The sequence below is a fragment of the Thalassophryne amazonica genome, chromosome 5 (genome assembly GCF_902500255.1).
Source record: "Thalassophryne amazonica chromosome 5, fThaAma1.1, whole genome shotgun sequence".
NCBI lineage: Eukaryota > Metazoa > Chordata > Actinopteri > Batrachoidiformes > Batrachoididae > Thalassophryne > Thalassophryne amazonica.
The window spans coordinates 56056453-56071461 of record NC_047107.1 but is presented as its reverse complement, the minus strand read 5'-3'; the positions used below and the strand labels follow the sequence as shown (position 1 = coordinate 56071461).

The following is a 15009-nucleotide window of genomic DNA, read 5'->3' as shown; positions in this document are numbered from 1 at the left end:
CACTTCAGGCAGGGCGCCCTCTGGTGGTGGGCCAGCAGTACCTCCTCTTCTGGCGGCCCACACAACAAGGCTCACCCATTGATCCAGCTCCAGGATGATCAAAGGCAGTCTGGAGTTACCTGTAAGTGCTGTGACAGTTAGAAGATGCCTGTGTGAAGCTAATTTATTTGCAAGAATCCCCTGCAAAGTCCCTCTGTTAAATAAAAGACGTGCAGAAGAGGTTACAATTTGCCAAAGAACACATCAACTGGCCTAAAGAGAAATGGAGGAATATTTTGTGGACTGATGAGAGTAAAATTGTTCTTTTTGGGCCCAAGGGCCGCAGACAGTTTGTGAGACGACCCCCAAACTCTGAATTCAAGCCACAGTTCACAGTGAAGACAGTGAAGCATGGTGGTGCAAGCATCATGATATGGGCATGTTTCTCCTACTATGGTGTTGGGCCTATATATCGCATACCAGGTATCATGGATCAGTTTGGATATGTCAAAATACTTGAAGAGGTCATGTTGCCTTATGCTGAAGAGGACATGCCCTTGAAATGGGTGTTTCAACAAGACAATGACCCCAAGCACACTAGTAAACGAGCAAAATCTTGGTTCCAAACCAACAAAATTAATGTTTTGGGGTGGCCTGCCCAATCCCCGGACCTAAATCCAGTTGAGAACTTGTGGGGTGATATCAAAAAAGCTGTTTGTGAAGCAAAACCAAGAAATGTGAATGAATTGTGGAATGTTGTTAAAGAATCTTGGAGTGGAATAACAGCTGAAAGGTGCCACAAGTTGGTTGGCTCCATGCCTTGCAGATGGGAAGAAATCATGAAAAACTGTGGTTATACAACTAAATACTAGTTTAGTGATTCACAGGATTGCTAAAAAACCAGTTTGAACATAATAGTTTTGAGTTTGTAGCGTCAACAGCAGATTATTCTATTGTTGTGAACACCCTCTTTTCTACTTTTTTACTAATAGCCCAATTTCATAGCCTTAAGAGTGTGCATATCATGAATGCTTGGTCTTGTAACAGAAAGAAATATACTCAAAACCTGGATTAATCTTTTTAGTCACATAGCACTACTATTATTCTGAACACTACTGTAATTTGGATGATCTTATCTTTAAAGCTACAGTATGTAGGATTCAGGGGCGTTTATTCCCCTAAATACAATGCAGCATTCAAAGCCATATGTTCATTAGTGTGTAATTGTTTGCAACAACAAATTGATGTGTGTTCGTAAGCTTAGAGTGAGCCCTTCATATCTTCATGGGAGCAGGACCCTTCATGGAGACTGCCATGTTACAGTGCCATGTTAATACATAATATCGGAATCCATAGTTTTTCCCCTATACACTGTCATTTTGTTGCTATTGCACACTATCACATTTAAGAAGCTTCATTTTTATGAAATGGAGGCTCATACACATTGTTTATCACAAGATAAGGCAAGGGAGGGTGACTCACCATCGCCAATGGAGGGAAAACAAACAAAACAACAGGGAACAGAGTTCAGTCTCCAACCTCACCACTTGATGATATTGAATCCTACACACTGTCGCTCTAAATATGCTCCACGATCACCAGCATATTGTGTGTTTATTTTGACTGTTTAGTGTGCGCGGCGGTCATGAGTTGATGAGCTTGCAGTGATGTGGTTGTATGTCTGTCTGCGCACTCTTTCCTAACTGTCTATGTGCATGCTCAAGTAGACTGTTCATCACCAGCTGAAGGTGGCAGGTTGAGCTTTCAGCATCTCCATGGGAGATGGGAAATGAGCTTTAGTTTCTCCTTCACCCCTTCTCCTCTGGCCTTCTTTATTTTGACATAGCTGTTCCCACAGTGGCCTGGAGGAGGCAGTGTTAGTGAGCTATGGCAAAGCACTGTTTGCATCCTCTCCCTCATTAATCTTAGTCATGGCTTCCCCTCCGTCCACTTAAACCAGCCTTAACATTTTGTAATTGTTGCCTTAGTGTTTCTGTCTGGATGTGTATGAGGCCTTTTCACCGGCCCCATAAGAGAAGCCTCAAGGTGATGAAGGGTGACACCTTATGGATGAAATGCAGCACAGCAACTTGGTCCCTTCAAAGCTTATAATTTCAGAGATACAATTTATGTAATTTTTGTTGTTGTGGCTGTTGTTGATATGAAGTGGCTTGAATTTATTTTTGCTGTTTACTGTTTCAATTCATGATCCTATACAGTTTTGTTTGCACTCACTTGTAATAGCGCTAAGTGGCCACTAGTGTTGTGTTTTAGCAGAGCTCTGGCACAATGTGCTGTACAGCAGCAAAGGGAAAACCATGTTGCTGGGATTCCCAGTGTGTGGGCCACCGCCCCCTGGTGGACGATGAAGATACTACACCTGAGCCAGACGTCTTTCACAATTAGTAATTTTAACATGTATTCAGATGTATTCAAAGCCATGGGATTTCAATTACGTTATTCTTAATTTATCTGGCTTGAATGTAAGTCTTTATAGGCAGCACCGTGGATTAGTGGTTAGCACTGTTGCCTCACAGCAAGAAGGTCACGGGTTTGATTCCCACCTGTGGCCTTTCTGTGTGGAGTTTGCATGTTCTCCCCGTGTTTGTGTGGGTTTTCTCCAGTTGCTCCTGTTTCCTACCACATTTAAAGACGTGCAGGTTAGGTGGGCTGGAAACTCAGGTCTCCCTTGCAGAAGAGGTCTCAGTCTCACTGGGACTAACCTAGTTAAATTAAAAAAAAAAAGTACTTACTATCTCTGGTTTCCATGGCGTGAAGTGGACAAGAGTCCATGACTCCCCCTGGATAGGATACCAGTCCATCACAGTGTACTTCCCAGCCAAGGCCTGGAAACATTTTGCAGCTGGATGGACTGAGACAATGCAGATTAAATGCCTTAGTTTTTGAATGGCTACTTGGGAATGTTATTTTGCAAAAACACCTAAACATTATTCTTGGGAAAAAAATAAATAATAAATGAATAAATAAAATGTCTGGTATAAATACTCCCGAAGTATTTGTTAATCCTATCATTTTAAGAATAACAGATGGTTTTTGCAAAAAGTTTCTTACGGTCAGCATGAACTTGTGATACAAACTAATGTTTTAGAGCTGTGGTTTCACTCACTTTCATTATGGACAAAATTGTTATTACCGTTAATTATTTAGTTTCAAACATCATAAACTATTTAAAATGCTATAATGTTTTGTAATATTTATATTTGGATATAAAAAGGGAACAGCAGACACTTATCTTAGAGCTGAGAATCTGGAACCAAAGAATCTCCACACAACAAATGATCTGAGTTAATCTAATATTTTGTGTTGATTGACTCATAATATCAGCTCTATAACATTGCTGTTTGAGAGCATTAGATGATGTTCGATGTTCATCGTTGGGTGTCTGTCGATGCTGGTGTGTCATCTCCGTGTTGCTCAGACGGAGGTTTGACTGGCAGCTGTCTGTGGATCACTCAGCAGCACCCTGCCTCAGTTCCACCCTCCTCGTTTATATTTTTCTTCCCCTTCTCTGTTTGTCAGCATAACTGCTGCTCCTCCTGCTAACTCTCCCCCTGTTTTTGTGCTTCGCCTCCCTCTGTCTCTCCTGCAGTAGAGTGATGGTGTGCTGTGGTCTCCCCACTCAGAGGAATAATATCAGTGGTGTGGGAAAGGTCCAACCTCACATGTCCTGTGCGGCTGAAGAAAGGCTGTGTGAGGTCAGACCTATCCCACACGGCTCGTATTCTTCCCAGCCACGAGACCAGCGGCCTGCCATCTCCCTCCCATCCTCCGCCTCCTCCTTCTCTTCTTTGCCGCCATTATTCAAATAAAAATATTACATCCTGATTTTCATTCCTGTGCACATTGTTTTTTTTTAATGGCCACTTAAATTCTGCATGGTATCTAGTGTAAGTATTCCACTGGTTTTGGTTTGTGAGTGACACAGTCACTGTAATGACAATCCCATGTTTGAGTTTGCATGTTAAAGTCGTGCGTCTGCCCATACGTACGGATAATTTTCTACATTTGTAAAGGAGCCTCTAGTATGAGGTGCATTCTGCTCTCTCACTCAGAATGGACTCAACGGGTTGCATCTAGCCTCTAAAGAAGGCCACGTCAAAATGGTGCTGGAGCTGCTGCACAATGGAATCGTACTAGAGACCACCACAAAGGTAAGATCCCCCAAATGCAAAAATCCTAAAATGTGACTTCTTTTTTCAAAACATTCAGTTCAGTTATGTTAAAACTCTCCTCAGCATTTAACATGGCAAGAGTCCAAGCCAATTTTGACCGAAAGTCAAGACAAGGCAAGTCTGGGAGCATGCACGGGTGCTGTCCTTCACCGTATCTTGAAAGCACAGAACCAACTTGGATCCTGGATTGTTGATCCATCCCGACATCTCAAATATAACCATCTATCTCTTGGCCTTCTCCAAATTATTTGTCTGATGATATTGATTCCAAAAAAAGGTGTAGTTTGTTTGCTCTACTACTGAATGTTATGGAGTTATGGGGTCATACAACAAAAGTGACATCAGTTTCAGTTAGTACAGTGGTCAAAAGTTATGGTAAATTGTGATTTTAAAAAAAAGTAAAGATTTCAAAATTTAAAAATTTTAAAAGTGAAAAATTCCATAAATAGAATAATTTTGACCGTATTGAATGTTTGGTCCTCCAACTAATGGTCATTAGCTCAACCAGTAATTTGCATCACTTTTTTCCAGAATTGGAGCATCTTTCACTTTTTACCCCTGTCCAAACTGAAATTTTGACCTTTGTCACCATTTTTTCACCAAAATAGCATAATCAGTCAGAATTTGCCCAAACTTTATCTTTGTGGAATATTTTTGATTAGATACGAGGGCTGTTAGAAAAGTATCGGACCTTTTTATTTTTTTCAAAAACCTGATGGATTTGAATCACGTGTGCTTGCATGAGCCAACCTTGAACCTTCGTGCGCATGCGTGATTTTTTTTCACGCCTGTTGGTTGCGTCAGTTGCTTGTAAGCAGCCTTTGTGTGAGGATGGGTGGCGTTTTTTCTTTGCAAGGAAATGGCAGAACAACTGGAGCAGCGCGACTGCATCAAATTTTGCCACAAACTGGGCGCCAGCCAGGTGGAAACCATTCAGATTATTCAGATGGCTTTCGGTGACGATCCTCTGGGCATCACACAGATTAAGGAGCGGTACAACCAGTTTAAAGACGGCCGCACAGTGGTGGAAAGCGAGCCACGCTCCAGTCAGCCATCAACATGCTGAAATGACTAGATCATCCGAGAAATTGCGGAAGAGGTGGACATCAGCACTTTTTCGGCACATTCCACTGTGACAGAAGATTTTGCCATGAAAAGAATTGCAGCGAAATTCATTGGCACGAAGCTGATGGCGCAGCAAAAAGCGCCTCCATGATGAAGTCTCACAGGACATGTTGTAACATGCCCTGACATGTCCAGCTTGTCCACAATTTCTCGGATAGTCACACGACTGAAAAGCCACCGAAAGCCGTCTGAATCTTCCGAATGGTTGACGAGCTGGGCATGTTACAACATGTCCTGTAAGACTTCAACACGGAGGCACTGTTGCTACGCCATCAGCTTCGTGCCGATGAATTTCGCCGCCACTCTTTTCATGGCAGAATCTTCTGTCACGGTGGAATGTGCCGAAAAAGTGCTGATGTCCACCTCTTCCGCAATTTCTCGGATAATCACACAACGGTCCCGCATTATCACAGCGTTCACTTTGGAAATGATCTGGTCGTTTCAGCGTGTGATGCCGATCGGAGCGCGGCGCGCCCTCCACCGTTGTGCGGCCGTCTTTAAACCGGTTGTACCGCTCCTAATCTGTGTGATGCCCAGAGGATCGTCACCAAAAGCCATCTGAATATTCCGAATGGTTTCCACCTGGCTGTCGCCCAGTTTGTGGCAAAATTTGATGCAGTCGCGCAGCTCCAGTCGTTCCGCCATTTCCTTGCAAAGAAAAAACAACGAGAGACTACACCCATCCTCACACAAAGGCTGCTTACAAGCAAATGACGCAACCAACACGCGTGAAAAAAATCACGCATGCGCACGAAGGTTCAAGGTTGGCTCATGCAAGCACACGTGATTCAAATCCATCAGGTTTTGAAAAAATAAAAAGGTCTGATACTTTTCTAACAGACCTTGTAAATAATACTTTTCAAAATGATTGGAGGATGTTAAAATTTTGACTTCTGTATAATCCATCATTGACCCCAACCTGGCTATAGCTACTACACTGTGGTGGTATCATATGTTTTTGTGTTGGCCATGATACTGTATAATGAGGATGGATTGTAAGTGTTGACTGGTAATTGTATTTGCATGTCAAATCACAGAAACCTCAACATCTGTTCTAAAGGCTTAATAAAAAATGAGAAGTAACTCTGCCAAGGCCCAAATTATAATATATCACATTATTAAAAACAACAAACCCTAAATTCTTGGATCTGGCTCATAATTTCATAGTGAACTATTATTATCCTGATATATTATTATCCTGATATATTTTCACCAGTGATCAGGTAAATCAGTTGTCAGAACTTGACTCTGCCCCCCCCCCCTTCCTAATTCTTTCAGCTTCTTTCACCACAACTGAACATCCATCTCCTCTCACCCTATGCCCTTCTTCTGTCGAACCAACCAGCTGCATGTCCTCCCTCACCACATCCATAAACCTCCTCTTTGACCTTCCTCTTCTCTTGCCTCATGCTCCATCCTCACCATCCTTCTCCGTATACAGCATATCCTGTGTCTCTCCTCCATACATGTCCAAACAATCTCAATCTCGTCTCTGACTTTTCCTTCAAGCTGTCCCATCTGTCCTGATGCTTTGTTCATTCCTAATCCTGTCCGTCCTTGTCACTCCAAAAGAAAGTCACAGCATCTTCTGTGCCACCTCTACCACCAGTCTTTTTGTTAGCAACACCATCTTTAACTTTGCCTTTCACTTGTGCAGATAAATGGACTCCACTTTTCCATCTGCCTCAGAACCTCAAAGCCCTATACAATTGTGCCTCACGTTCACCATTCACACAGACACACTCACATACTGATGCCAGGGTGCTGCCATGCAAGGCGCTCACTACACTCTTGGAGCAACTAGGGGATTAGGGACCTTGCCCAAGGGCCCTTAATTATATTCTGGTCTGGCTGGGTTTTGAGCCGAGGATTCCCAGGATTCATTCCCCTTCTTTCCAGAGTGTATCTCCATGTCTCCAGGCTAGTCTCAACCTACTCGTTAGTGTAATTACAGATCACAATATCATCTGCATACATCATAGTCCATTGCATCACCATTACAAATAGAAAATGTTCACAGACTATCCTTAATGCAGTCCTGCTTTAATTTTGAACCCGTCTGTCATTCTTTTTGTACGTCTTACGGCTGTCACACTGTCCTTCTTTATATCCCGCTCCTCTCTCGCATTTTTCTTATATCATTCCCAGCTTCATCAAATAATACCTCAACCCTTTATCTGTACCCTCTCCTGTTAACAAACAAACAGAAGTATGGGAACTGAAAAGAAACATGTCCATGTATGTTTATAGTTTACTTGTAACATTTTTTTTCTACCATAATCTTTGCGGCAGTTTTCATTTTGTCTGTGTAAACTACAGTAGTGTTCAGAATAATAGTAGTGTTATGTGACTAAAAAGATTAACCCAGGTTTTGAGTATATTTCTTATTGTTACATGGGAAACAAGGTACCAGTAGATTCAGTATATTCTCACAAATCCAACAAGACCAAGCATTCATAATATGCACACTCTTAAGGCTATGAAATTGGGCTATTATTAAAAAAAAAGTAGAAAAGGGGGTGTTCACAATAATCGTAGCATCTGCTGTTGACGCTACAAACTCAAAACTATTATGTTCAAACTGCTTTTTTAGCAATCCTGTGAAACACTAAACTAGTATTTAGTTGTAGTTGTTTTCATGATTTCTTCACATCTGCGAGGCATTAATTTTGTTGGTTTGGAACCAAGATTTTGCTTGTTTACTAGTGTGCTTGGGGTCATTGTCTTGTTGAAACACCCATTTCAAGGGCATGTCCTCTTCAGCATAGGGCAACATGACCTCTTCAAGTATTTTGACATATCCAAACTGATCCATGATACCTGGCATGCGATATATAGGCCCAACACCATAGTAGGAGAAACATGCCCATATTATGATGCTGCACCACCATGCTTCACTGTCTTCACTGTGAACTGTGGCTTGAATTCAGAGTTTGGGGGTCGTCTCACAAACTATCTGCGGCCCTTGGACCCAAAAAGAACAATTTTACTCTCATCAGTCCACAAAATATTCCTCCATTTCTCTTTAGGCCAGTTGATGTGTTCTTTGGCAAATTGTAACCTCTTCTGCTCATGTCTTTTATTTAACAGAGGGACTTTGCGGGGGGGTTTTGCAAATAAATTAGCTTCACACAGGCGTCTTCTAACTGTCACAGCATTTACAGATAACTCCAGACTGTCTTTGATCATCCTGGAGCTGATGAATGGGTGAGCCTTTGCCATTCTTGTTATTCTTCTATCCATTTTGATGGTTGTTTTCCATTTTCTTCCACGCGTCTCTGGTTTTTTGTCCATTTTAAAGCACTGGAGATCATTGTAGATGAACAGCCTATAATTTTTTGCACCTGCGTATAAGTTTTCCCCTCTCCAATCAACTTTTTAATCAAACTACGCTGTTCTTCTGAACAATGTCTTGAACGTCCCATTTTCCTCAGGCTTCCAAAGAGAAAAGAATGTTCAACAGGTGCTGGCTTCATCCTTACATAGGGGACACCTGATTCTGTTCCACACAATTGACGAACTCACTGACTGAATGCCACACTACTATTATTGTGAACACCCCCTTTTCTACTTTTTTTTTTTTACTAATAGCCCAATTTCATAGCCTTAAGAGTGTGCATATCATGAATGCTTGGTCTTGTTGGATTTGTGAGAATCTACTGAATCTACTGGTACCTTGTTTCCCATGTAATAATAAGAAATATACTCAAAACCTGGATTAATCTTTTTAGTCACATAGCACTACTATTATTCTGAACACTACTGTATGTATACTGACTGTGTATTCTAATGCATTGGTGCTTCACCAGAAAGGGAACACAGCCCTGCACATCGCGGCCCTGGCAGGGCAGGAGCAGGTGGTCACAGAGCTGGTTAACTACGGGGCCAATGTCAACGCTCAGTCTCAGGTAAGAGCCAACGCTGCACGCACAGCTGCACACACTCAGCAGTCTGAAATACAGAAATGCAGTTAATTTGTAGAACTGACCATTTCATCTCTCTGTTAGCACGTTTGTGTTGTTCCACATTTGTATGTCAGCATTTTTGTGTGTCCATCGTGTTGTGTGCACCTGTGACTGTCTCGCTGTTGCTTCGGTTGCTGTGCTTGTGACTCTTCTGCTGCTGTGTTTGTTGTACGTCTCTCTGAGACAGAAGGGTTTCACTCCACTCTACATGGCTGCACAAGAGAACCATCTAGAGGTTGTGAAGTTTCTTCTGGAGAACGGAGCCAATCAGAGCATTCCAACTGAGGTACAAAAGAATAGAGAGAGTATTAAACTGATTCATCTCTCAAGTTCCTCCTCATCATCATGCTTATCCACACTTGGCCATCAGTCCCTTTTGTTTTTGTCTCATAAGCCTTTCTGCCTGCTTGTCTCTCATTGTCTCTCTGTGAGTTCTCCTGTCTTTTCCTCTCATTGCTCTCTTGTGTGCTGCAGGATGGATTTACTCCTCTGGCTGTGGCTCTTCAGCAGGGACATGAGAATGTCGTGGCTTTGCTCATCAACTACGGCACCAAAGGAAAGGTCCGCCTCCCTGCGCTGCATATTGCAGCACGTAACGACGATACACGCACAGCTGCCGTGCTTCTGCAGAATGACCCTAATCCTGATGTACTCAGCAAGGTACATACATGTGCAGTACGTGTACTGTGCCAGAAGTCTGATTTTTGTGATTTTAGAACGCCGACATAATGAGAATGCCGTGCCCTCTAACTGGTTTGTCTCAGCAGACCGGATTCACACCCCTCCACATTGCTGCACACTATGAAAACTTGAACGTAGCTCAACTGCTGCTCAACAGAGGAGCCAATGTCAACTTTACCCCAAAGGTAGGAACGAATAATGTTATCTGAAGGTTAAATATTTGTACTTGTGGCCTGTTCTCAAAGTGTGTGCTCGTCTAACTGCAGAACGGCATCACTCCTCTTCACATTGCATCCAGACGAGGGAATGTGATCATGGTCAGACTCTTACTGGACAGAGGTGCACAGATTGATGCCAAGACCAAGGTGCAGCACATCTGTCTCACTATGTCTCACAAACTAGTGTTTTTTTTCCCCCCAGTCTCTCATAGTCTGTCCTTTGCTCCATGAAGTAACTCATGAACAACTGTTTTTTTTGTTTTTTTGTTTTTTCAGGATGAGCTGACTCCTCTGCACTGTGCAGCCAGAAATGGTCACGTCAGAATCATAGAGATCCTGCTGGACCATGGAGCCCCAATTCAGGCCAAGACCAAGGTCATTCACAGGGAAACAAATCAACTGCATTTTGTTGTTTGTTTGTTACAAGAAAATTCAGTAAGGTATATCTATATATTATATTCCAATTCTAAGGTGGAACTATGCCAGTATACAAAGGTATATCTAAATATCTAAAAAGGAAGAGTAAAATAGGAGAGTAGAAAAGAGTAGAGTAGAGCCACTTAGGTGCCTGGTCTTGAGAACCAGGGATGGTAGGTTAAAAAGCTTTTTTATCCCATGGGAACTCTCCCTACCCACCCAAGCGGTTTAAGAAAAAGGTATATATAATATAATAAGTAAGAAGACATAAGAAGGATAAGACATCACAGGAGAAGATTGTAGTAAAGGTAATTAGTATGTAGACTAGTAGTGAAATCAAATATAGTTAGTAGGCTAAGCTGTAGAAGCAGAAACTGTGAGTGTGTGAGTGTACTGGTATCTATCTAAAGTAACTCTGTTAGCATACTATAGGAAAATAAAAAGTATAATCATTATGTTATCAAATGGATACCTAAGAACTTAGGTACTATATGTTGATGTCTTTAGAGGAACACAAACTGATGAATCATTAAAAATCTACACCATGTAAAATAGAATTGTAAATGGTAAAAATAAGCTAGTTATGGTAGAAGAGCTAAATTAGCCGCGAATAAGCCAACCACCGTACCCAGCAAGCTAACACGATAAACAAAAACGGTAATTAGTGTATAAAGTATAATAGCGTAGTTAAACCTACAGTAATGGTATTAACAAATACATATAAAATAAATGTGGGCAAAAGTATGAATTAATGTGGGTTATCAAACACAAAAGAACCAACTACAGACAGCCCATATTACTTTTGATTGAAAACAAAATGTAAACAATTGTCCATTGTGTTACTTTAAAGCACAATTACTCTTCTAGACTGGGGAAGATAAATGTCAAAGTAAGTGAAATCAACTGATTTTTATTTAGTTATCCAAACCAGAATCTCATTTACTCATTTATTTAATATCCTTGACATCAGAGGTGGTGCAACTTTAAAATATTTTATAATAAACTTCTGTTTTTATCATATAAACAGCTGTCTCTCTAAGGTGTTGGACATTATAGCTGGGCTGTACAGGTTCTGTGAGTGCTACATGGAATGGTGGTGTAGTTTTCTGACATTTTCCCAGTCTTCATTGATCAGGGATATCTACTGGCTCCTGCTCAGTTCATTTTCTGCGTATACTGGGTGTTGAGTGAGGTTGATGAGACCAGCAGCTTTGTTGCGTATGATGGTGAGGAGAGTTTTACTCACCTTAATTTTGTAGAATATGCTGTAATCTTTGGAAACACAGGATGCCCTGATTGCAGTATTTGAGAAGCTGAGTGAGGAGTCGGACTGTCTGGGTTTGTGATTGTCCTGCATCAAAACTAACATCCAGACTTTCAGTGACTTCCTGTGTGTATGCAGTGAAGGTGTCACACTTGTAGAAAGAGTCACGTATCTCAGGTCGGATGTTCATGTTTCTGTCCTTTTAGACAGAGAAACGCCTGCAAAGACCTTACAGAATCACTTCCTGGACAGAAGTGTTTGATGATGGTGATGCTGATAACTTTGCAGGAAAACAAATGTCCAAGTCCTTAGATGCTGGGGCTTCCTGTCTTACTGTATGGGAGGCTGCATGAGAGGATACTTGTCAGTGACCTAAGATGAAGACTGGATCCCTTTGGGACTAGGTGTCTTTTAAGGATTCTTGGGTACCACTGGGTACCATTTCTCTGTCTAAAATCTAGCACACAGGTGTTTCAGTGGTGGGGACTCCAGCAGCTGGAGAAGGCCAAGGGGGGCGTCCATGCTTCACCTGGCTGCAGCAGATAGATGGTTGCTTTTGAGAGCTGGAGATGGACCGGTTGTCTGCCTGTGTGGTTGCCATCCAGGACCCAATGTGTTTCTGAAGTGTAGTGAATGCATTGATGCTTGGCACCAGCACATGCACACCACCTTATATTTATTCGTAAAAGGTTAAAATAGAGTTGGCAAGATACATAAGAGACTAGCAGGTGTTGGAGCTCTTCTTTGTCACCCTCCATGTTTGAGGAGTAGTGCCCCTGTGGACACTACACAGTTTTCTGTTCAGTCTTTTAAATTTAAGCTTATATAATTGTAAAATTATTTGTTTTATATTCATTCATTCATTTTCTGAAGCTGCTTAATCCATTTGGGTGTCACTGGCAGATGGATCCTGTCCCAGAATTTTGTTCTATGTAATTAAATATTTATTTGTTGTTCATTTTTCTTTTAATTTGTGATATTTTATTTGAAATTTGTAGTTTTATTATAGGCCTTCATTAAATGGTGATAAAATTTATACGTTTATTGTTTTTCACTCTTGCTAAATTTTGATGTTTAAAATTTTTCTCTGTTATGTGTTAATATGAAAAGCACTTTGAAATGACTGTGTGGAAAGCACTGTTATAATTTAAAATTATAACATGAAATTCTAAAATAAAGTAATTGACACATCTTTTGTCTTCTGCTGTCCACTTACAGAACGGATTGTCTCCGATACACATGGCAGCACAGGGCGACCACATGGACTGTGTCAAGCAGCTTCTGCAGTACAACGCAGAAATCGATGACATCACACTGGACCACCTTACCCCACTACACGTAGCGGCACACTGCGGCCACCACCGCATGACAAAAGTATTGCTGGAAAAAAGGGGCTAAACCCAACTCGCGTGCATTGGTCAGTGTTGTGTCATGCACTCCCAGTCAGTTTATCTGATTATACAAACACATTATTTAGATGTTGACGTGTTCTTCTTCTTTTGCTTTTTACCCTCCTCAGAATGGCTTTACACCTCTGCATATTGCTTGTAAAAAGAACCACATGCGTGTGATGGATCTTCTGCTTAAACACTCCGTGTCGTTAGAGGCAGTGACTGAAGTGAGTTCGCATGATCGATAAATGGAAAAATTCACTGATCTATCTATAAAGCAAGAAACGTCTGTGTGTGGGCATGTGGCTCGCATAGCTCTCTGACTGTTTGTGAGATCATCCTCAGCTTTCAGATATGGCTTGCGCATGCCATGATAATGTGCAATCTGTGAAAAGTTTGGGGATTCATTTCAAAACCTTTATTTTGATTAACATTGTAACATTCATACTTTCAAGGTGGCATGGCTCGCTGATGTTACTGGTAGCCAGGGCTGGGTACCGAACTTCGGTTCTTTTGTGGCACTGACCGAAATGCATCAGTAGTACCAAGTTCCGAAACATGCCTCGTCTTCGGTGCCACGTTTCGGTACCCAGAGGTTAATCACATGCAAGAAGAGCGGTCCGCAGCCGTCCTCCTCTCAGCATTCAGTTCACCTGTGGACGTTACACAGCACGAACAGCCTGATTCAAAATCTCCACCAACAGACTCCGCTTCAACTGCAACTTAATACGTGGATCGTTTGAAGCTTGAAGCAATAAAGCACTGTTCCGACCCACTGCTTTTGTTCTTTTGCTGCCTTTCAGAAGGGGCAAATCCGCTTCTTAACCCCTCTCAAGCCATTAAATATGTCAACTGTGAGTCACTTTTGTGTAGATTAAAGTCACTAACTGGGACACCTGTCTTGTTGTGAGAAAGAAACGTTCCGTTCAAATAGCTCCAAACGCTGCAGGCTCTCTGCCAACCGAGTCACGTTAGAAAGAGAGAGTCCGGTCGGAATTAATAACTTCAAAGCAAATCGCCGTTTAAATCAAATGACACCTCTTTCCAAACATTGTAATACAAACAATAAACTGCAAGCAATCAAAAGTTTTTTTCCTCCAAAATGAAATGTTCTGTGCTGACAAGCAGCAGCTGGCTAATCTTAGCTCAGATCCTATGGAGAGACATTTATGCCAAACGTCTGAAAGGAAATGCTTTTGACAAAAAGTACAGAGTATTTCAAGTGTTCTGTTGCACTGGAAATGATTGTTTCTTATTTTTTCTGTAAGAAAACTGCTTGGAGTGGAAAATTACCAAAGCTGAAAAATAAAACTCAAGATTTGTACTATGTGTGTTTTCTTTTGTTAGAATTGATCTTATAAAATTGGTATCGAAAAAAGTATCATTCAGGAACGATATTGAAGTGAAGTTATCGAAATTGGTACCCGTATGGAAAAATTTTTATTGATACCCAGCCCTACTGGTAGCAAAGTTAAACATCAGATAGTTCATGTGCTCGCACCCTTCACAATAAAATGTTTAATGCCAGCATCCCAGCAAATACTTTTACTGTGAAACGTATGTTGTCAATGTTCCTTGTGACTGAGTTTAACTTGACAACACTGAGGAGACATTAGCTAAAATCCATTTTTTGCTAACACTAACAAATTTCCCACTACCAGCCTTTTCACACTCTCGCTCTCTTCAGGGTCTGATGCGCGAGGTCAAAAAGCAATGAGATGTAAACTGCAGTCTCGGGGCATCATGACTGACTGTGTGGCAGCGAGAATGACACAG

General features: G+C 41.5%; 1 protein-coding gene across 1 annotated transcript in view; it reads left to right on the top strand.

Moving 5' to 3' along the window:
• ank1a (ankyrin 1, erythrocytic a) overlaps nt 1-15009 on the top strand; it is a 413130-nt gene that overhangs the window by 252203 nt on the left and 145918 nt on the right. The window contains exons 4-10 of the mRNA XM_034170336.1: nt 4053-4151; nt 9107-9205; nt 9450-9548; nt 9737-9922; nt 10030-10128; nt 10210-10308; nt 10438-10536. Of these exons, the coding sequence (XP_034026227.1) occupies nt 4053-4151; nt 9107-9205; nt 9450-9548; nt 9737-9922; nt 10030-10128; nt 10210-10308; nt 10438-10536 (780 nt within the window). The remainder of the gene's footprint in view (nt 1-4052; nt 4152-9106; nt 9206-9449; nt 9549-9736; nt 9923-10029; nt 10129-10209; nt 10309-10437; nt 10537-15009) is intronic.